We start from the raw sequence: 22,696 nt of genomic DNA on the forward strand, positions 1-22,696 counted from the left end.
GTACACGCTGTGAATTTATGTATTTGGTTCAAAAATGCATCGACACAACAATGTGAATGCTAATGTAGGATAGTGTTTCTGTCACAACAGCTGGTTGGTTCTGTCTTTGTACAGCACATTGGCTTTCCTGTACTCATTAATTTATAAAGGACATGAATGTCTTATTTTGATATTGTCTTATTTTCCTTCTCCATGGGGCCTTAGCTTATTCTGTTTGATGGTTCAAGCAGTTCCCTTTGTAGTAGTGCTGTGTTAAATATGTCTTTATTATGTTTATATTATATTCTAGTGTATGAACAAGGGTTAACTGGAGAAGTTTGTTGTCATCACACACAGTTTTTATAGTTTTTATCAGTTTTTTTGGAGTTTTTCAAGACATTCCCGCTACCTACATGTTCTTTTTCTTGCTTAGCACACTTTAAATGTCTCCTCCACTTGATTGGTATTTACAGCCTTCTCCCCTGTTATCACGTTTGTCAACAGTCACAGTGTGTCTGATTAAAGCAGTGCCTCTAACGAACAAACCCCGCTTTGTGGAGAATAATAGCTTCACCCTTTTTCTCCTCTCCCTTCTCCCTTTGTGCCTCTTCTTTTGATCACAGAACAGCAGCATCCCTGAAAAGCAAACACAGCCTTTAACACACACACACACACACACACACACACACACACACACACACATACACACACAGCCTAGAGTGTACATGCACCCACTGGCATCCAAAAACACATATACACAGAAACGGCATCCAGCTGAGCTCTTGTTCCGTGCCAGTCTTGTTCTCGGAGATGTTAAATGAGGGCATTGATACATAAATTTGCATTTGTTTCATCCGCACAGTCCTGCTAACTAAAAATCTATAACTGCATGCCCCCAATTTGCCAGGCAGCTTCAGATGCTACCATTGTGTTTATGTGAGTGTAGCGTGACTGTCAATCGATTTGGTGTGTGTTCCCTCCCTTCACACATAAGTGGGCTAAACAGTGATCTTTTCCCCACATGGACTATGCAGTTTGTCGATCAGTAAACACCACTGGAGTTGATCTTTTGTTGTAGTCACGTTGTTTTATTTGCAGTTTAAGCGTACCTGCCTTGATTTGAGTTTGTGAGAGACATTCAGAAAAGACTGGTGTGGAAAGATGTCAGGTAGGGATCGTGCTCAGTCTCAGCTGTGATTTCACTGATTGACTCTGGCAGTAAATTAAAAGGCTTACATCTTCCTCTCCCCTGCAGATAAGAACTATACTCCCTCAGCGATGTTACAGGCAACAGTTCCTCTTTCCTTTTTTCTTCTCTGTAGCACTCTGATCTTCTACAAATATTCTTTCAAAGAAACTCAGGATCTGTCTAAACCTCGCTCCTGTGTGCCCTCTCTGCCTTCACTTTTCCCCTACCTGGAAAACACCCAGAATGCAACTTCCCCCCCTGTCAGCTGACTGATCTGAATGCACTCTTTCCGGCTCTTGTTTGACCTTTCCCCCCCTCTGACCTGTGAGTATCCCCTTTTTTTTTTTTTTTATCATTTGGAGTCTTGACCTTCCTGTGATGACCCCAGATGGCTGTTTTGGTGGTTGGTGGTCCTGAATGAAGCGCATCTCTTACAGAGGGTGGGGAACCTTGGAGCAGCTCGGCCACTTCGGCTCCAAGCAGGGGGGGCGCCCAGGGCAGAGGGAGCCCCTCCTCCACGGAACTCCAGGATCCCAGTAGAAACAGGAGAGCTCATCCCAATTGGGCCATACTGGGTAACAAATTTGAGCTGTGTTCTTGTGTGTACTTGATAGTGCATGTTCAATGTCTTTATGTAGTCAGAGATAGAATACACACATTGTTTATAGTACTTAAATATGAGCCATATGGCAGTCAGTTTTTTTTATATGTAGTTTGCTGCAGAATTACTGTACTTATTTTTAAGATAGTTGCTCTTGATGTAGTTGTCTTCATATGAGGTTTCAGACTTCAACCCAAAAGCAAGACTTTTTTCGTTTGTTGTAGTAACCACTGTTTTGAAACCCGTTCATTGACGGACTGTGCAGTTGGAAGCCTTCCATATAGCGGCTGCCATCTTGGTTTTTAAGCCAGAGGTGTCCATATTTGAAGAGTTTGGACACACATTGCAAGGCCCTTAATTGGAATGCCATTGTAGTGGCAGCTTGTAATTTAAAGGTGGCCACACCAGGAAGCCCATCATCCTCTTTGGTCTATTACACTCTTAAAACAAACATTTCTTACTGTATTGGAGAAGATTTAAAACCACTCTGTTCACTGAGGTAAAAAATCAAGTGAGGAGTGGGGTCATTTTCTTATCTACGTCTCCACATTTGGACTGCTTGTTATTACCTTTAGAGATGCCCTTTGCCCGTCCATGAGAAGGACTTGCAGGTTAAAAGCAGTTTTAAACCACTGGGTCACATCAAATTGTGATGTACTCACTCTGTGCTTTGCACATTTCTCTTAATATCTGCATGTTTGTACTCAGAAAGCAACATTGTAGGGTTGTTTTCTTGCAGTCAGTTAAGACAAAGAAGGCATCTAAACTAGACTAGCACCAAATAATTTAGGTGGCCTATTTAGCTGGCCTTGTAACTGATACCCAAACTCACAGTCACATTTCAGAAGCTTACGTGTTAGTCTACAGATTGAGATACAGGGCTTGTCATCTCTGTTTTTCTTGATCATTCGATCTGTCCACATTGACTGTTGCCTTCTTGGTAGCAGATTACGCCACTTATAGATTTTGATTCTCTTGGGACCATGTGAGGGTGGTGTCGGACCACTTCTCTGTCTGTCCGTCTGTCTGCTTAGTCAGCTGTGTCAAGGAGGGTTGACATGTCCTTCAGAGGAGTTTCTACAGCAGATGTGCTCTCTGTTGAAAAACTCTGGGGATGGAGGCGGCGAGAGACATTGAAAAGTGGGGGTGTAGAAAAAAGGAGAGGATATGTCATATTTTGATATTCCCTCTGTGCCATTTTGGCTTATAAATTTCCATTTTAGAGGGCAGTCAATGTCTGTGACTGCTACATTAGTTTTATGGCCAAAAACAGCTTATTGCTGGCTGTGATGCTGCGTGGGAATTGTTGCATTTGGCGTTCTGAAAAATTAACTTGCTATGCCTGTGTTAACAAATTCAGTAATTATTTAGTAAATCGCTGCAATGTTCCAATTTAGATGCACATGTGCCTAAAGTGTGCACACACCAAACACAGGCACACTGATACAATCTGTTGCTGGACTGCAAAAAGCTTTCCTTGTGAACACACACACACACACACACACACACACACACACACACACACACACACACACAATCCATCAGGTGTATTGGTACACTTCTTCTTCTTGAATGCAGCCTAAAAGCAAACATGAGGGCACATTTCCCACTGTGAGTCTTGTTGAAGAGGGATTATATCAACAAGGTTTTGAGGTTGAACCATGCTGAATCTTTCTGACTAAAACCTGAGGGGAGGCCCACACAGTCTCCAAGCTTTACTCTCAGTTTCACTAGCTGCATTTCCATTCACCTGTTTTTTTGCACTTTTTCAACTTTAAAAGTGTTCACATGGCTGAAAATCCAAAGTGGTTCTGAAATGTGCCTGAATTCCAAGTTTCATTCATCAAGAGCAGATATGGTACATGCAACTGCAGCAAACATTAATGTGATACATGTTACCATCTTCCTAAACAGAGTACAAATCTCCCAAGTTCACCTACTATCACATGTTTTACTGGGCAGGAAGCAAGCGGCAACCTCCGGCCACGAGAAATGAAACCAATGCGGAATTGTTAAAAACTGCAGTTTCTCGAGTGTCCACTTGAGACTGGCTCCGGAAGTACAGAAAACCTGACTGACAGGCAGGAACACTGGAGCTGTTGGCTAGGAGGCTCAAAGCCCGCCATTTTACCTCACACTAGCTCGACAGAGATTAGGGTGAGTTCAGCATTTCCAATATGGCTCTCTCCGACGATCAGATTCAAAACAGTGCTGCAGCAACAGATGGGTGACGTCACGGATACTACGTCCATTATTTATAGTCTATGGCAGGAAGACTAAAAAGTTAAGGATGAAAAGAGACCCGGTACCATGAGGCCTGGTGTTTTAAGTTGCTACTACATTACTGCAGCATCCCCAAAATGAGCCTCACAATAAACCCTTATTACATAGTAAAAATGTTAATCATGGACCACCATCATTTAAAGAAACATGACTTGATTAACATTTATTGAATATTCTCTCCAGAGTTTTAATGGTGCTTTATTTAAAGACTAAAATGCATCTTTTTCTCACTCTTCATAACTCTGAATCAAATCCATCTCATCTTGCAACCATAAAAAACATCCATGGTGCAAGTGTTCCGCCCTTACAAGCTTTCAGACTAGTTCCTTTGGGCATGCATGCTTCATATTTATCTTAAGGCAGTTACAGTGTTCTGATTCTGTCATCACGTCATAACATGTTGTTGTGTTACATTTCTCATACAATATGGTGAATATGATTGTATAAGCAAAGACTGCATCACGGTCACCTACGACAAAGGAAGAAAGGGAACAAAAAAACATTTAAAGACTCTGTTTTGTTTTGTTTTGTTTTTCAAAGGTGAGACTGAATTTAACAGTTGCTTCACTTCACAAATGATTAAGTAAGTCAGGATCCAGGAAAAAAATTAGAATACATATTTATCAAGGGTTTTCAGCTGGTCATAGAGCTCTACATTACAGCTGCTGATGACACATTACATTAAAGCAGAATAGATGTTTTAAAAAAGGAATACCTAACTTGAATAATACAATTAAATGCAAAAAATAACTGCCAACACTGAGCCACAAAAAGACTTAAAGCTGTAGTATCCTACCCAAAATATTTTTCTACTGAAGGCATGGACTTACTGAAGAACTTGTTGCCTTTTCAGTGCTGGCACAAACTCAAGTTGAATATTGTCAATTCAATTCAGGATATAATATCACAGACAAATTTACAGGATGACTAGAATGAATGGTATACAATATGAAAAAGAGATAAACATAGAGAAGTTCTGCATTGCAATTCAAAGAACACTAAAGTAAATTGGTAGTTCCCAAGGACAAATCCACACCCTGCCGAAACATAGTGATTGCATAACAATAGACAAAAACTGTGTTGCTATCAAAAAGGTTTTTTTCCAACCAGTGTTTTTAATAATAATAATAATAATAATAATAAATTTTATTTAAAGGCGCCTTTCTCGGCACTCAAGGACACCGCACAGATAGAAATATATATATACACGAATTTCACATTAAAGGAAACAAGATCAGAGTCAGAAATGAAAACAATATAAACTAACAAGGGGTAAGAAGAAAATAGAAACAATAACAAAATGACAGAGCAATTGGAGTCAGACGGAGTAAGCGGTTTTGAACAGATATGTTTTGAGTTGTGATTTGAAATGGGGGAAAGAATCTGTGTTTCTGAGTTGAGGTGGCAATGAGTTCCAGAGACGGAATAGCACAAGCCTTGGGTACTTAGCATTGGCCAATCTTCAGACACTTAATCTTAACAAAGTATCTCAGTGAGATCTTTAAGCTCAACCATTTTTGGCGTGAATGCTCCAAAGTTGCAAAGTCCTAATAAACCTTTACATAGTCTGCACCATGGGAGTTTGTGCCTGGGTTAGTGTTTCTGTCTGTGTATGTTTTTGTATAGAAGAGAGGGAGTGAGTACTACTGTGTACCTTGGGGGATCACAGCGTTCAGATTAATTAAAAACTTCCATCCCCCTGTTTTCTGACAGGAGTATGGATGCCGCCTGTGGTTTAACTGTAAATACTGTTCCTCCAAAATAGTAATTTAAAAAGATTCAAAGTCTCTGACAGGTAGTACTTATTGTATAAAGCACTACAGTGAGGAATTGAACAGGAATACATAAATGGACTTAATAAATTGCCTTTCAGCACCTCCTGTAGTATCCCTTATTTGAAATAATCTTGAGACAAAGAGTAAACGTGCAACCATCCAAGATCAGATTTATTCTTTATCAGGTTATTATAGTTTTAACCTTCTTCTTTGAGTACAACTGCTGTCCCCGCCTGACAAACAGTGTCAACTGACCTTCTATAAAGACATATTAGGTTATATATAAGATTATATAATATTAGGTTTTACTGAACCTTAAATATTTAAACACTCAAACAGATCAAAGAGTAAACATGCATCATCTCAAATCATACAAATGTATGAGAGTTGTTTATTTGCATTGAAAGCAGGAGACAAATGTCACTATAGGTTAACCAGATGAGCATGTAACGTATCAGCTCTGCTATAAAACATCGAAGATTCTGGTAGGAGAGGACTGGTGGATCAAAATCTGAGTACAGTGAGGTCTGTGTAATCAGATTGGATCAGAGATCAGAGTTGCATGTTATGTCCGTGGAGACCCTCTGACAAAGAAGTCAAATAGCCTTTTTTTTTAAATGTAACACATGAACCAAACTGACAGATGATTTTTTTTCACGTTCAAATGCTTCATATTCCCAAAGTCTGTCACATGGAGAACAATGATATGTCAGATGAAAAGCAAACCCACTGCAGAACAGCTTCACCGTGGGCTTTGATTAGAGATTTTCAGGCAGATTGAAATAGTTAAGTTAAATTTCTGGTTGTCACTGATCTAATAAGACTGGAAAACAGCAATATTGAAAATGAGAATAGGAAGAAAAGTAAGACAGTAGATTGTAGACTCAGTGCAGTGAAGCAGTTTTTTGATTAATCAAAATTGTAAAAGTTATTTCATTACATACATGTGTGCGGTTCTGTAACCGATTCAAACACGACACCACATGCATTTTTGTGTAACAGGTACCAAGATATAATGCGTGATCACCACTACATATCATTAGTTAACATTGTTCTTCATAATCCTCAGCATTATCTGAGAGTTAGCCTTTGTTGAGTTTTTATTGGATTGGAAATGCAGGGTTTTTTTAAGTTGTGTTTTTGTGCATTTTTGTCTTTATTAGATAGGAATGCTGAAGAGAGAGGAGAAATGTGCGTGGTAGAGAGTGGGGGAAAACAGACCACAAATGGTAGGGGCCAGGAGCTGAACCTGCGACCGCTGCGACGAGCGCTCTTGTCTCTGTATATGGGGTGTGCTTAGATCGCTGGGCCAATTGGCCCTTGAAATGCAGGGTTTAAAACATCTTGGGTTGAACATGGAAATAAAATGTCCACGAACTATTAATTTTCTTAGAAGGAAAATGCAGTGTGTCAATCAAAGATGTATAAGCTTTGATAGAACTACCACTAATAACAACAATACTCTTGAGTTTAACTTGAGTGCATTGACATATTTAACCTTTAACCTTTAGGAGACCTTACAACTTTAACTGATGTGGTGGAAACCTGGAAATGATAGACTCAAACAACAACGGTTTGTTTTTGTGAGCTTTATTCCGGGCTTCAGTGAGCTTTGCAAAGCGGTCAGCTGGCAGAGTGATCTTACAACCGAGACAAGGTCTGCTCAACTGACCCAGAGTGAAGATACAACACGTTACTTATTCTCTTCAGAGAATAAGATTAACACATCATTAAACATCTTCAAAGAACTGTAAGACAAACAAGAGAGCTTTTTACGACCTCTTGCTTCCTGGTCACCTTCCTGACTTCTCACCCTTTGGTCTGCTCCTCAGCCATGGGAACAGATAACAGTATGCAAATCACAGAAGGTCTGGTATGTGTGAATGTTTCTAGCTTCTAATCAAAGCAAGAACAACATACTATCATGTCTGTATTTTCCCCATCACACTGGTCTTAAAATATTGAAGTAATTTTGCTGAAGGAAGCATTGTTCGTTGAACTTTTACCTGCAACATGGGACATATTTTTTATCAGATGACTTGCATGATTCTAAATGAAGTTGTTTTTTATATTTAGGACTCATATTAAGATTTAAAACACACAACGCAGGTTAAGCATACTGTGATTTCCACCCCAGGAATCAAACCTGTGATATCCCCCATCATTCTTCCCACCGCCCAGACATAAACTGCCGTCATCTTGTAGTCTCATCAGCTCAGGAGATTTGGCCAAAAGCCCGTCGTCTCTTGGATGAAGCATTATCATTAAATGAGGAAGCTGAAAATCTTCTCCGGAACCAAATGAGTCATGACTGTCTGAAAGAGAGAGCTTATTTCAAATCAGCATTTTTAGTCAGAGGAGCTTAAGATGGGCCACGCCCAGAGCGTTTATCCTCTTATTCCATTCTTGGAAACTTTGCAACTTCTCATAGAGTTAATATGAAATACTGATGATTAATTAAAAACAGAGCTTTAAGGTTAATATATTATTTAGCCCTGTACCGGTGTTAAATGTTTTAAATTTGCATTTTTAGAGAAAACTTATTACACCTCATAATAATGCAAATATATCTAATCTGCATAAAATAAGCAAAAATACAGCGAGAAGAAAAGATAGGAAAGATGTTGAGGTGAGAAGTGAGGAACAATAACGCAAACAGAAATGTATAATGTGTATTTTACAGGTAAAAGTATAATTAGACCTGTAAATAGATTTGAAAGTTTAAAATGTAATGTCAAACTCAACAGGAGCAGTTGTCTGTGTATTGTCAAGCTGTGGGTGGTCCCTCGAAGTCTTCCAAATATCCACCTCTGTCTTGTGTCATTGTTGACCTCAGATGTTTTTAGATTAAGGGACCTTTCAGTACTAGCAGTGGGGATTGGAACAGTGTAGAACAGCCTCAACAGCTTGTGCACCTCCAGCAAAAGAGTTTTTATTCAGAGTTTGTATTCATTTTCACTGAAACCGATGAAACTGTTATGCCCCCTCCATTCACAGATGTCAGAATAACACCTTGCAACATTTCCAGCTGTGTGTGAAGTCAAAACCTTGTTCATAGTGTACCACTATGGAAGATGGGAAACTGATAGTCTCACTTTTGGTTGCACACAAATGAGGTGCTTTAAGTCGGCAGCCACATGCAGCTCTTTCAGCTTGTTTTGCTCATGATCAGTGAGAGCATGTGAGCAACTCTTTTTACAACTTTCGCTGGCATTATTTGAAAATCTGTTATTTTCTGGCATTTCAGAATTACTTTACACGTTTAAGTGACCTGCATATAAACAACTTTTTTCAAAAACTGGATTGAAATTAACCAGAATCCTGTACACTGTCCATTAAGATTTTTCATTTGAGGAAACATAATGAAGTTTTACAGTAAGCACAAATAAGAGTACTAATGAGCCTGGAAATCAACTTCTTTTGCAAACTGTATTCGACTTTATATGCATTACCTTCAACATGTGTCTGAGTCATGTTATCATTAGCTGAGATGTTGCAAAAAAAAACTGAGCAAAATATGGATGACCAATTTGCCCAATGAAATTGCAGTTTGAAATAATTAATTGGGACATTATGAATACAACCATTATCTATTTGAGGAACATAGATCGATACCACTTGGCTTAAAATTGCCATTAAAGGCTCCAAAACAGAGCACTATGTATCTAGAGCAAGTATTACATTTCACTCTTGTCGTTGTCTGTACTAAAACATTTCATGAGAAATTCATAAACACTTATTTAAAGAGGATAAGCAGACCAAATTCTCAAACTTCATCAATAGCCTCTTTAAAATAAAGGTAGGGTCAATAACATTACACTATAAGATGTAATTTTCATCTTCTTCAGACCGTCTTCCTCTCCCTCCTTCTTCACCTCCGTCTGTGTTGTTTCTTCAAGCAGCAAAGCACAGGTCACTGAGCCTGGGCTGAGCCCTGAAGGAAACCATGGCAGTCGACTAACCAGGCGGGAGCGAGATACCCCACCACTTCCCCCCCAGAGGTTACTGGCACTGAGCCACGAACACCTCGCAAAATATCACTGACTGTTCACCACTCTGCGATCATGTCTCCTCTGATGGCCACACGTGTTCTCTGTACACATGCCTGCTGAGAAAAAATAAAAGATAATGACAGAGAGAGCATTCCAGGAGAGCTCGAAATAACACACAGAAAGAGCATTATGAGAATCGGAGCTGGCATGATCGTGCCACCTTGAGGGGATGGAGAGCGGTGTGTGAGTGTAGCTGTGTGTGTTGGCGGTGCTATTATTCATAGATGGAGACAGACACGGTGTGAGTGGTTTTAAGGTCAAAAGAGGCGGTAAACAGTGAAGCTGAGCGACCCAGGGGTCAAAAAAATCACTTGAGGCTGTCAGAGAGGACCACTCGCAGGGTGAAATTAGTTTTTCAGAAATGTGAAGCGTGTTATTATCAAGTAAAAAGACGAGTATTATCCCGCTGATTTGTGGTGATAGAGAGCGAGAGTCAAAGATGGGAGGACAGAGGCAGTAAAAAAAAAGGCAGAGACAGATGCCCGCTGTCCCTGCCATGTCTCCTTTTGTGTCTGCGTCCATCATGTGAGCGCTCTGCTGCGGTCGCTCACAACTTGTACTTCATCCATTATTCACAGCTCCACATTGACTGAGAGTGAGGGACTTATCACAGTCCAGCCAGAGGGAGGGAGAGGTGAAAGGGACGTAATGTGCAATACCATGGCCAACTGCACTAATGTGTGCGTGTGTGTGTGTGCAGGTGTTTATGTGTTTGTAAGCATCTAGTCAGCTGTGTTGTGCGTGCTGCAGAGAGCCAGGTGTCCCGATGTGTGATTCACATTACTCTGCTGTCGTGCCTGTGGAGAGCATCCATTTAAATCGCCAATGCTGACACACACACACACACACACACACACACACACACACACACACACACACATTCACGTACGACAATCAGAGTGCTGCCACCGTTCTGTTCTGCGGACTGAAAAATGAGCGGGGGCATTTCCTTCCCACTGCTCCCAGTATGCAGCGATAGTGGAATGCGGGCAGTGGCTCGGACCCCGGCGGGTAGTTTGACGAGCTGTTTTGACTCGGCACATTGCGCTCTTGAAGACAAGCTGGAGGACTTGGCAGAGGAGTGGTGGTATTTCAGTGTGCAGGAAGCAGAGCTGATTTGCAGCTTTTTATTTTTATTTTTAAGGGAATAAGACATCAAACATACAGCAAGAGTGATGAAACAACGCAAAACTCAACTTTTCACATTAAACTTTACTTTCACTCAAAATGAATGGCAGAGATGAAACTACAGTCTCAAAATTAGAAGTTGTAATTCTTCATATAACAAGCATCAAAGTTTAGAGAATGCACCTAAATCACAGATACCTCTCCTCCACGGGGAGACCATTAAATGTGTTCATTTCTCACTGTGGCTCAACACAATGTAAGTGGGCTTTTGGGTAAATTCAGCTTCAGACAGCTCTGCACTGTAATTGGTTTAAATGAGACAATATTTTCCCATTTTAGACTCTGACCCATCATAAAGAGACATTCTTCTTTGTGTATAAGAAGCGTTTAGGGACATTCACTTTACACTGAGCCTGTTTTAAAAAGTAAGTAAACCTTTCCTCTGATGTATATACCACAACACCTCTTGTCCCCACAACATAATATTGACATCCACATGCCTGTGGTGGTTACGCATTGCTTCGATTGAGAGGCTATGTGTCATCATAGACTGTATAAATAATGGATGTAGAATCCGTGACGTCACCCATCTGTAGGTGGTAAAGAGGTAAAGAGGCGGGCTTTGAGCCTCCTCGCCAACAGCTACAGTGCTCCCACCTGTCAGTCAAGTCAGCTGTGCCTCTAATAATGGAAAACTCGTAATCTTAATACCTCCGAAACTACCGCGTTCTGAGAAATTCACCCCCCCCCGTACAGTGTGTGCCGATCGAGAAATTAACTATCCAGACTAAACACATTTTTGTACCAGGCTGTAAATACGTTTATTTCTGCTGTTAATCTTTAATCTTTAATCTTTAATCTTTAATCGTTAATCGTTAATCGTTAATCGTCGTCTTTTTTGAATTGGTGTGTATGTGGTTTCCGGTACTTCCAGAGCTAGCCTCAAGTGGACACTCGAGAAACTGCAGTTTTTAACACTTCCGCATAGGCTTCAGTTCTGGAGGTTGTTTACAAAACTACAACAACAAGCACAGAGTTTTTGGTCCCTTTTGCACATTTTAAAAACGTCAAAATGTCTTATCCAGTGTTGTTACTTATCAAGACGGCATAAAGCGGCTTGTGCCAGATTGCTGCAGGGCTGGTTGAGCTCTGGAAGTGGAGAAGAAGATGGAGTGGATAATGATATAAGTAGTGAATGTTTCGACCCACAATGTGGTTATTTTGCTGCATAAACTCTTGAAATGTGCTGCATTGAGTGTTTGGAGTCATTCTCTGGTCTGGTTTGGAGCTCTGCTGTGTACAGACATGTGAGTATCATTACAGAACATGGTTTATTTTTTCTGTGCTTAGCATGTGTGGTCCTGTCACTCAAATCAAGTCCAGGTTTCTATGATGTCAGACCTGTGGAGATTCAATGTGCAGGTTTTATATGTCAGAGGCCTGGATTTGTAAATCGTGGCTTTGCTGGAAAAGTGAACAAAAGACATTTCCTTCATTAGTGACTTGAAGTCACTAAAGGTGTGGTAAAACTTTCACTTTTTTCTTTATTTGCTTTCTCGATTATGTGAATAAAACATTACATTTTCCTGAAATTTTGCAATATGAGAATTAACATTTTAAAGAAGTCTGCTGACCTCTGGCAAGCAGAAAACAATCATGTTTTATTTTCATTGTCAACCCACCACATTTGTGAAATATATTTCTGGTCTTCAGTAACTGAAACATTGTATCAGTTAGAGTTAAAAGCACTCTTATGTTTCTACCATATTCTGCGAGACAGTGTATGTTTAGTCTGGAGAAAATAAGATATTGGCACTTTAAGATTACAGGAGAATATTGATTTGTGTGTGTAGGCGTGTATGTGTATACTTGCCAGTGACTTAGGCTTGCAGGTGTGGTACTGAGAGTGTGTGTGCGCGCTTGAATTTGCATCTCCGCCAGTGACTCGTTTAGGAATTGCCCCACAGTGAATTTCACAGGGAATACAAGTTATAGGGTTTTAGAGAGTTTAAGTCAGAGTTGGATTTGCTGTGCAGCTTTGTGAGAGTGGGGGCATGAGAGAGAGAGAGAGATGGAGAGAGAGTGTGTTTGAGAAAGAAAGAGACAGAGAGAGCCAGTGAGCGTAGGCTGTGTGCTTAAACTTGAGAGATTTACATGCAAAGCGCCGGTGCTCCTGCATCTTAACTTGGGGAAGTGAAGGTTGAAAAGTACTCAGTGCAAATGCGCTTACCACTAGCGAGGAAACCAATTTCATTTACAAGTGGGAACTCAAAGTAATGTATTCGCACACTCAACCGCACTCCATCTTAAGATGTTTGACTTGTTTTTGTAGGGAAAGAGATTTACACCCCAGAATAACAAGGCAGGGATATGATAAGTTAATTTTATCCACAGCTGTTTGGCAGATGCACTTTGAGGCAGAATTAGCCGCCCTGTGCACACTTAGTAAGGAATTTTACAGTGCAGACACTCTGTGATGAACATTTTTTATCTTATATTCCCATTTATATGAAGTACTTGAGTCTGACATGTCTTACAAGCCGACATCATGTTAAGTACACTTGTCCTCAGGGTTGCAGTGGGGTTATACGGATAAAAAGAAGGAGAAAGGTGTTCCTGTGTAAATGAACCTGAAAGTATATATTAATGCAGTGGTTCATTTGTTGGATGAGAGCAAATTTGATCCCGATGGAGTCCGAGGTCATTTTTGTAATTTGGCTTGGCTTTCACGAGGGAGCAGAGCTCTTTAATTTTAAAACTTTCAAGCCTTTCTTCAGATTAAGGTGAAATGTGCAAGAAAGTTATTTCAAGTGGGGAGAACAAGTGTATTTGAAACTTGAAGAATCAAAGTCAGGTATGTTGCCCTTTGCTTCTCAGCCAGCTCTTACATTATCATATTAAGTAGTTTAATAATTCAAAGTAAAAGTCAAATCTGAGCAGCACATATTACATACTAGGTGAATTAGAGGCGATAAAGTCGTGTATTGTGGGGTCATACTTATGATAAAGACTCTGTGTATGGATCTTAATTTGAGATCTGTAAAAGTGTTGTGATGCCCTTCAGTTCGGACAGCCATTGTGGAATTCTGAGGCATCTGGAGGCAATGATGTGTTTTTCAATAAAAATCTCCAATTAACTCAAACTGATTAGACTTTATGTGGTCCGAGATTGAATGTAACTCTGATCATGCAACACGTTCAACAATTCATTCATTGGTACACCAATTTGATTTGGTTGGTGGAGCAGGCGCCCCATGTATGGAGGCATTTTACATTTAAAACATACAAATATTAAGTAAATACGATTTGCATTTTTAAAATACAAAGCAGAAATGATGTACATGATTTTCTGACTATGAACAAAAGCACACTGGAGACTCAGTGGAGTTGTATGTTAATGTACATTTTTACTACCTGTACTCAGAGCTGCCCATGATCTGATCACCCAGGAGGCATGTTGAAAGCAGGTGTAAATGACTCCTGACTCTCTGTAACTGTGCTCTGCTGTGGTTTTACTTTGTGGTATTTTGTCTTTACTGGCCTGGACCTTCACTGCCATGCACTCATCATACTTCTCTCTGTGTCACGCGATGTAGCAACTTTATCTTTGTAAGTTTTTGCACAGCACTTCTTACTGAATCCAAATTTTCCTTTTTAGCAGATGTTTCTTTTTCGGAACTAGTTCAGTAGCTGCTTGCTTGCCATGCTCCTGCTGGTCGGCATCTGTTTTAGTCACTCTGTGCTCTGCTACTGCATAGACATTTAACCAAACAAACATGCTGCCACACACACATGCATATACAAACCTTCAGTACAGCTGATGGGCGAAACCAAACAGGCTCAGAACAATCAGTGGAGAGGTTTTACAGACACATTTACAGACGCGCACACACACACACACACACACGCACACATACACACACACACACACACACACACACACACATACACACACACACGCAAGTTGCAGCCTTTTGTGTGGTTATGTGATTGCTGCCATTTTGGTGATGTGGTTACCCACATCAATCTAATTAGCTGCACCTGTATGCTTAGCTCAAAGGTGGTAGCTCAAACTTGAAATATTTTGGTGACAATTTAATTCTGTTTTACACAAAGTAAAGCCCAGTGATGTCGTTACCGCACACTTTAACCCTCCTGTTATGTTCGTTTCTCTGGAACAGTGTGTCAGAACCCAAAAAATCCCAAGACCCATTTTTTTAAATCTATTTTTTAACTCCATTAATAACAATTTAAATCCAGATTTAGTGCAATGATGTTCTCTAATTCTCACAGATCATGGTTCAATGAAAATAACTCACTCATTTTTCATTTAAATTAAAGTTAAAACTTTTTTTAATGTGCATTGAAAAGCCCTGAATGTAAATACAATAGTTTTACATTGACATTGATTTTTGTTTATTTTATTTTACATTTTTTATTTTTTTGTTTTTTATTAAGTGATGTTGATAGATTAACACGACTCCTCTTCTGTCACATGCTGCCCAGATTTGTATGCTGCATTTAGCTGGTTTGGAAGGCATATATTGCCTAAAATAGACTTTAAAAAGGGTCAATTTGACCCGCAACATAACAGGAGGGTTCATTTCTGTCTGTTTAAGGTGACAGCCCCAGTTATCTCTATACAGCCTTGTAGAAAACAGATCTGTGACAGAAAGGTCCACCATGTCTAAAACATGAAGTGATTATAATTTGTCGGTCTTCCGTCTGTTTTACTTTTATTTGTTCAATCTGTTTGAGAGAGAAAACCTTCCTCTATCCATAGCTGGCTCATACTACCTTACATTCCTGTTTATTCCTTTGTTTTGAAAAGGGTCTACTGACAGTTACTCACTCTGAAAGAAAAAGAGAGAGAGAGAAGGAACGGCAGAAATAGGAAGAGAGAGACATTATATGGTTTTATTTCCCTCTTATTATTGTGATGAGACCGCGTAGGCCTCAGTTAAGGCCTACTTATGCTGTTAGTTATGCCATAAATCTGTGGGAAACACTGATGAATGTAAACGGCAACTTGGCTTTGTCAGAGAGCATACAACAACAAGGCAGTTATTCATTTATTGATTACTTGGCATGACATACATTTCTGTTCCATATTTATTCAGAATACTTTTTATTCCAACAAAAATCTGCAGCCGTCTGCTTTCAGGAAGTTGTTGAAAGTGTATCTGATAGAGTTTATTTCCAGGGTCAGACTCTGTACTTGTGCTTTGATTTGTCATGTGTTAGGATGACTCACTCTGAAACTTTTAGAGTGGAAGGTCACTGAAATGTTTAAGAGCTCAATAGCAGGAAAACGTACTGCTGGCAAAACTAGAAACACAATAAGAGATGTATCTAATCTCCCCTCTGGGATAATTCAACTCAGTCTGTCTAGCTGTCTATGAAAGCAACAGTTTATTGTTATGCAGAATGTGGGAATACATATGTAAAGCACATCCATAGTGCATTGTTCATGTGTTTTAATGCTACAGCCATTTATTCTCCTGAAGCCAATACTTAAGTCTGAGTGAAGCGCAGAAAGTTCAGGTAAAACATGCAAATGTTCAATTAAAGTGACGACACGATAATTCCTCTGTTTGTCAATGGTGTTGTAGATCAATTACACACCCCATAACTTGTTTTCCTGTTTGTCTTTTACATTCCATCATCTCCAAATGATCTGCTCTCGTATTTTCTCCGCTCAACTCTGCAGTCTCTACCCCTCCCTTCTTTTTTTATATTTTTCCTCTTTCCTCCACAATCCCCTCCTCTCCTCCTCTCTGCTTTGTGCCATGTTGTAGTTGGGATTATGTGCTCAGGCTGCCAGTTATGCTAGGCTTGCTCGCTCTACGCCTCTTGGCCTACGGCCTATTTACACAAGGAATTGAATCAGTTGGAGGAAGGCCTGAAACTATTTCCTAATATTAAGCTCTGGAAGAGTTATGAATATGAAGATTTGGTTTCTCAAATAGATGGCGAAGGCGCCTGTTTCAATTCATTTTGTGCATCAAACGTGGGGAAGAGGAAAAGCATTTCCTTATTAATCACATATTTGAGCCTTCATATCCTAGCATGCATGTTAAAATCCAAGCAGAGGAGACGGAACTAAATGTGTTAAGTTGTTTTTTAAGAAGAAACTCTTATTTTCTTCACGTTTACCAGAATCCCTCGCCAACATGAAACCTGTTGTTGCAGCTAAACCCAGGCTCGACATTGTCCCACTGAGGGAAATAGACCCTGAAACTCTCCCCTGTGTGTCTTTAGAGCCTCGGTGTAGGAAAGCTTAATTCCTAAGCCATAAATCTGGATGTAGAGAACAGATGTTACCCGTTCAAGCCTGGCCTGGCATGTCTGTGACTGCAGCTAATCTGATTGTCTACACACTAGATCATATGGCAGCTCCAGTGGCCGCAGACATGGCTGAAGGTAATTACACAAAGCCAGCGTGAAGTCTCGCAAGGGCAATTAATTTGTGTCTCTCAACTCTGCCTGGGCATCATGGGTATATGACCTTCATTTTCAGATTCTCTTTGTTGTTGTTGTTGTTTTGTGAGGACAACATTCTTGTCCACGTTAATGAGATATTCTGATTTACAAATCACATGGTCCTGATCATAATTGTGCTGCTCTTTCAGGAAAAAAGTCCTGCACTCTCCACAGACATGCAACACAAGTATTTACTGAAAGGTGATATCCAATAAAAGAAGTGGCAGCTGCAATTTAGAGGTATTGAGTTTAACTTTGGCAGCTATGTGGGGGGAAATGTTGAGATTATGGCACTGAATTTTGTTGCCAAAACAAAGACGTTATCACACTCCTGTGGCAGCACAGTGTGTGCAGAGTGAAGCCAGATCCTCTTCTTCTTTTTGTTAGACCTATCTTTAAAGGTTCAGACAGCTTTACTAGCGCTGGGTTAGCACAAATGCTCACAATTTTACTTTTTAGGTTGTAAAAAAAGTGTCTGGAAAGCTTTGCTTTTACTTTTGATTTATTTCCATTTACTTATTTTTTTGTGAATTGTTGTAATTATCTAATTTTAATAATTTTACCTGTGTTTGAATACTTGATTCTGATTGGTCACAACCCCATAACAATGATTGTTTTTGTTGTTATTTTTCTGGGGCTTTTTACATCTTTTTCCAGAGAGAAGAGGACAGTAGATAGAGCAGGAAACTGGGAGACAGCGGGGAATGACATGTGGGAAAGAGGTCACAGGCTGGCTACATGGGCACAGATTTTAACCATTCGGCTTAATCCGTGTCCATAACAAGGATTTTTTAATTCTTAATAGCAAGAGGGTCGCAAGGGACAACCACATCAAACAAGTGATGTCAGATCAATCTGTTGAAAGGAGTCCTGCAAGTTAGTCAAGCTCAAGATTTTACCTCTTCCTGTTGACCATGTGGCAAAAACATTTCTTTCTAGTAATGTAACATCAGTATACAACATGGAGGATATTTTAATATCACTCTTTGTTTATTTTGAGAGTAAAAAACTTGTCAACTTGTTTGTGTCTTTAGTTGGTAGCTGGGTAAAAACTTCAGGGTAGATAAGACCTCTCCACTTCCTGTCAAGCTCTTGTCTCACCCTGTGGTTATTCTGTTTTACTTAACCATCCTAACTATACCTTACATTCATATCTGTAGTTTTCTTAATTGCAGCCTGATTAGGTTACCGCTACCCACATTTTGTGTTGCTTTGACTGATGTTCAAATGTATGCATAAATACAGTACACAATGTGGCTCCATGATGTGGCTAGCCCTGTCAGATATAATTTGAAGACAGTTATAAAACAACGAACAAAACATGTAGTAAAACCAAGCGCACCAAGCCACATACACACCAATTGCAAAAAGCCGATCTTTACTGCAGAAATAAACATGTTTACAGCCTGGTACAAAAGACGAGTGTGGTCTGGGTAGCTCATTTCTCAATAGGCACACACTGTAGGGGAGGGTGAATTTTTTTCTAACGCGGCAAATTTGAAGATATTGAGATTCCGAGTCTTCCAATGAGAGGCACAGCTGACTGCAGGAACACTGTACCTGTTGGCTAGGAGGCTCAAAGCCCGCCTCTTTATGTCACAATCACTCGACAGCAGCAATATGGCTGCCGTCGACGATTGGCCTCACAACAGCTCTTCAGAAACAGATGGGTGGCGTCACAGATACTACGTCCATATTTTATACAGTCTGTGAGTAAAACACACCGTACCTGTGCCCATTATCATGGCTGCAACACAGAGGAAGAAGATTGAGAGGAAATGAAGTAGGTCTTGGCAGACATCAGGTGAACATAACGCCTGATGTGGCAATAGCTCATTGAAAGCAATAAATGGGCAACTAGTAGAGAGAGAGAGAGAGAGAGAGAGAGTCAGAGCATGAGACTTTTTATTTATTTATGCTGATGAGAATTGAATAATGACATGACATAAGAGTGCATATTGGTTTTCTTTTGCTTTCTCCTCTGTCTGCACTCAACAACAAAAAGATGATTCAAATTCTGTAGAAACTCATTTGTTTTCTGGGCGGAAGTTTAAAAAAAAACATGATTTCATCAATCTCACACTGTTACATGTGTTTTGATGACACAATGCTTTTTGCCAGCTCTCGTAGCTTTGAGTGACACCTCTCTGGGCTGCATGCGTGTTCTCAGCCCTCTGCTCACACTACATATGTCTGTCAGTCAGCTGCAGACCCATTCATCCTGCGAAAGCTCTCGTTGCTCTCAGCTGAAACTGTGATGCTGCTGCAGATATTGAAAGTGAGAGGAGTGTGTTTGTGAAATGAAGTTAAACATCAACAGATTGAGGCTGGGAGTGTGTTATTGCTTTGTTTCTTGCCTCTTGCCCGAGTAATCTGTTTAGGCGCTGACACTAGATCTAATCAGTCGCCTGATAGACGGACGAGGAGCGGCACATTTACGTCCACGCAGAGAAAGCACTGTGAATCAAGAAAAAATATCACCGTCTCAAAGTTAGATTAAAACACATAAAACACAAATATAGATTTACGGACACATACGTGCACGTACAGACTCTCAGATACACAATCACTTGCATAAAAACTCAACTGGAGAAGTCAACTCAGGCTAAAATTCCTGTGGATTTCCCAACAGGCGCAGTGGCAGGAATCATTTGTGTGCATTATATCTACTGCTCACAGGTAAGGAGACAGTGTAATGCACTGTTTGTTTAGCACTATTTGTCCTCCTCTGTCAGGAACGATACTTCACAGACATTTCCATGTGGGTGACTCTCATTTAAGGAAGGAGAGGGAGAAACACATCTGAGGAGGCGGTTGCTGTGGTAACCCTGCTAAGCTCCAGATTTCATTAGCATATGCATTTGCGTGTATGAGGTGGAGCAGAATTATGTGGTACTCTAAAACAAGTTGGAACTAAGTGTCCTGGGCTCCAGGAAGTATTTTTTATATTAGGACACAGGAAGTTTGCTTACAGATCAGATAAGTCCCAAAAGAGCAGATTATAACTATGACAACCTCTCTAGGATAAAACTACATAGCTCAAAGTTACATCATTTCATCTGGTGCAATTATTTGACCTGGGGTTTGTGTCACCATGACTCAGAGTATAATGGCTTTTCAGAGAAACTAAATAATGGCTTTTCCCAGAAGCCATCAGCCATATCCAAAGTCTCAAATCATGCCTGATCACCGCTAACATCACGGTAATAGACTTAAGGCTTGTGATATGTGGGTTATTTACTAGATTTAGCCTCTGTGTGATCTCTGTTGGTTACTCACTCACATTAGATAGATCTTCACACTGAGGATATATTGCAGTTGTATTACCACATGCGTGCCCTCTTCACCTTGTGTCCTGAACAAGTGATTGTGTTTTGCATGTAAAGCCAGTTAGTGAACTACAGTTGGAGAAGTTTACCAGCATGTTCAGCCTCCTTGCACAAAGCATAATCTCTATTTACAGATATTGCATAAGATGCTAAATCTGTAGGTGCAAGACAATAGACTGTGTATCAGATGGATGCAGTCTCAGTGGCATCATCTAATGGTTCCTGAAGAGGTGCAATGAAGTGCAATGATGGTGGTCGCCATGCTGAAAACGCTGACTCCAACTAACTTCTGCCTGATGTAGAAACCAGCCAATAGTTATAGTTTTGGCAATCGCCTTTCCTCCAGGCAAAACGTTTTAACAAGCCCACCTGTCAGTCAAATCATGCCCCAAGTTATTAGATTTCACCAATAAAACTACAAGGTATGTAGAGCAATAATCGTAATTCGTAACTGTTAACATTCCTACTGTAGAAATAGGTGTTTACTTGAGAATGGCTCCAAAAGCCAATGAAAACGTCATTAAAGCCCTTCTTAGACTGTAGATTTGCATTTCCATATTGACTTCATTTTTCAACACTGAAGAGTGCAGCTTCAGACGCTGCATTCAAGTGTCTGAAGTGTTTTGGTTTAAGTTTGTAGCCCACAAGAGTGGTACTGTCCACTCAAACGTTTCAGCTGGCATTAGTTGCGCTCAGGGAAACAGTCTGTGTGGGATGCATCAGCTGTAATGTAATCCTAACAACCTAATGGCAGTCATTTAATGACAGTTTAGCCTTAATTAATGTCTATAAAAACATATCTGCACGCAATTGAAGCTAACAGCCCCTTCCTGAGTGTTGTTTTGGAATGCCTGGTCTGTACTGTCTGTCTGACTGTAAACATTGACACACATGGAATCTGAAATCTTTGCCAGAAGTCTTAAATTGTTATCTGCTGGCTTACTTGGGAAGTCCAAAAAACGTCGCTGTTGCTAACTGAATAAAATATTGTTTGTAGATGATAGCTGATGAGTTCCAGGATTGCACAAATAATGTGTCACATTCCAATCTAGACCTTGTATGTTAGGTCCATCTACCTGCTTGTTCCAGTAATGTGGACCATCTCCTGGGTGGGTTTACATGCAGTGTAGTTTTCTGGGTATGAATATTTTTTTTACACCCATATTTGTTTTAACAGTGTATGCTGGACTTCTGAAACCTAGATAAGCACTTATGCTATTTTTAAAACGATTGTTCTAGATATTTTTTCCTGAATGTGCATCTACTGTCAAAAGGACAAAAGTCACTCAATGAGAACTTTGACAAGTATTTCATTCTTGTTGTTCTTACATCCATTAACCATGAGTTTTCTCAACGATCATCTTGTACAGCGTTTGTGGCCAGCTTATAAGTAGAACTCTCTTGAAGTCTTCAGTTTGCCCACTTTCTTTTGAAAGGAACTGACAATGATTAATTATCACTCACTGCAGAAAGACAGTTCCTCTGTATAAAAATTGTATTCCTTTATCCTCTGCTGATAGTAAATCCTGAGTCATTAATCATTCATCGATACTGCCCCGAAATCCTGCCAGAATTAGCATTTGTCCTTCTTCCTTTAGAGCATAACTTATCCATCCTGTATGCCAGCACCTCTGGATGACACCTTGATGAAAAATTAAAAGCAGAATGATATATTCTATGTTCAGTTCAATGACAATTGCGATGTAGAATAGTTTGAATTTGTCCTTTTAAAGTGGATTCAATTCATCATTCAGTTGTAATTTTGCACAAGTTGGAATTAATAGAGTACATTTTTTTTGGCCCTAACAAAAGCCGACAAACCTTTACACTAGATTGGTTTGAATTGTGCTAATATTTCCCAGCATCTCTTTGTAATT

At 40.0% G+C, this 22,696-nt stretch overlaps 1 protein-coding gene across 5 annotated transcripts in view; it reads left to right on the plus strand.

The window, feature by feature from the left end:
* gfra1a (gdnf family receptor alpha 1a) overlaps positions 1-22,696 on the plus strand; it is a 121,016-nt gene that overhangs the window by 21,487 nt on the left and 76,833 nt on the right. For 3 of the 5 annotated variants that reach the window (XM_034681753.1, XM_034681757.1, XM_034681754.1), the window contains one exon: positions 1,606-1,743. The exons of the other annotated variants lie outside the window; for them this stretch is intronic. In XM_034681753.1, coding sequence (XP_034537644.1) covers positions 1,606-1,743 — 138 coding nt within the window. The remainder of the gene's footprint in view (positions 1-1,605; positions 1,744-22,696) is intronic. 5 annotated transcript variants of the gene reach the window in all.

Source organism: Notolabrus celidotus, chromosome 4 (genome assembly GCF_009762535.1).
Source record: "Notolabrus celidotus isolate fNotCel1 chromosome 4, fNotCel1.pri, whole genome shotgun sequence".
Classification (NCBI taxonomy): Eukaryota; Metazoa; Chordata; class Actinopteri; order Labriformes; family Labridae; genus Notolabrus; species Notolabrus celidotus.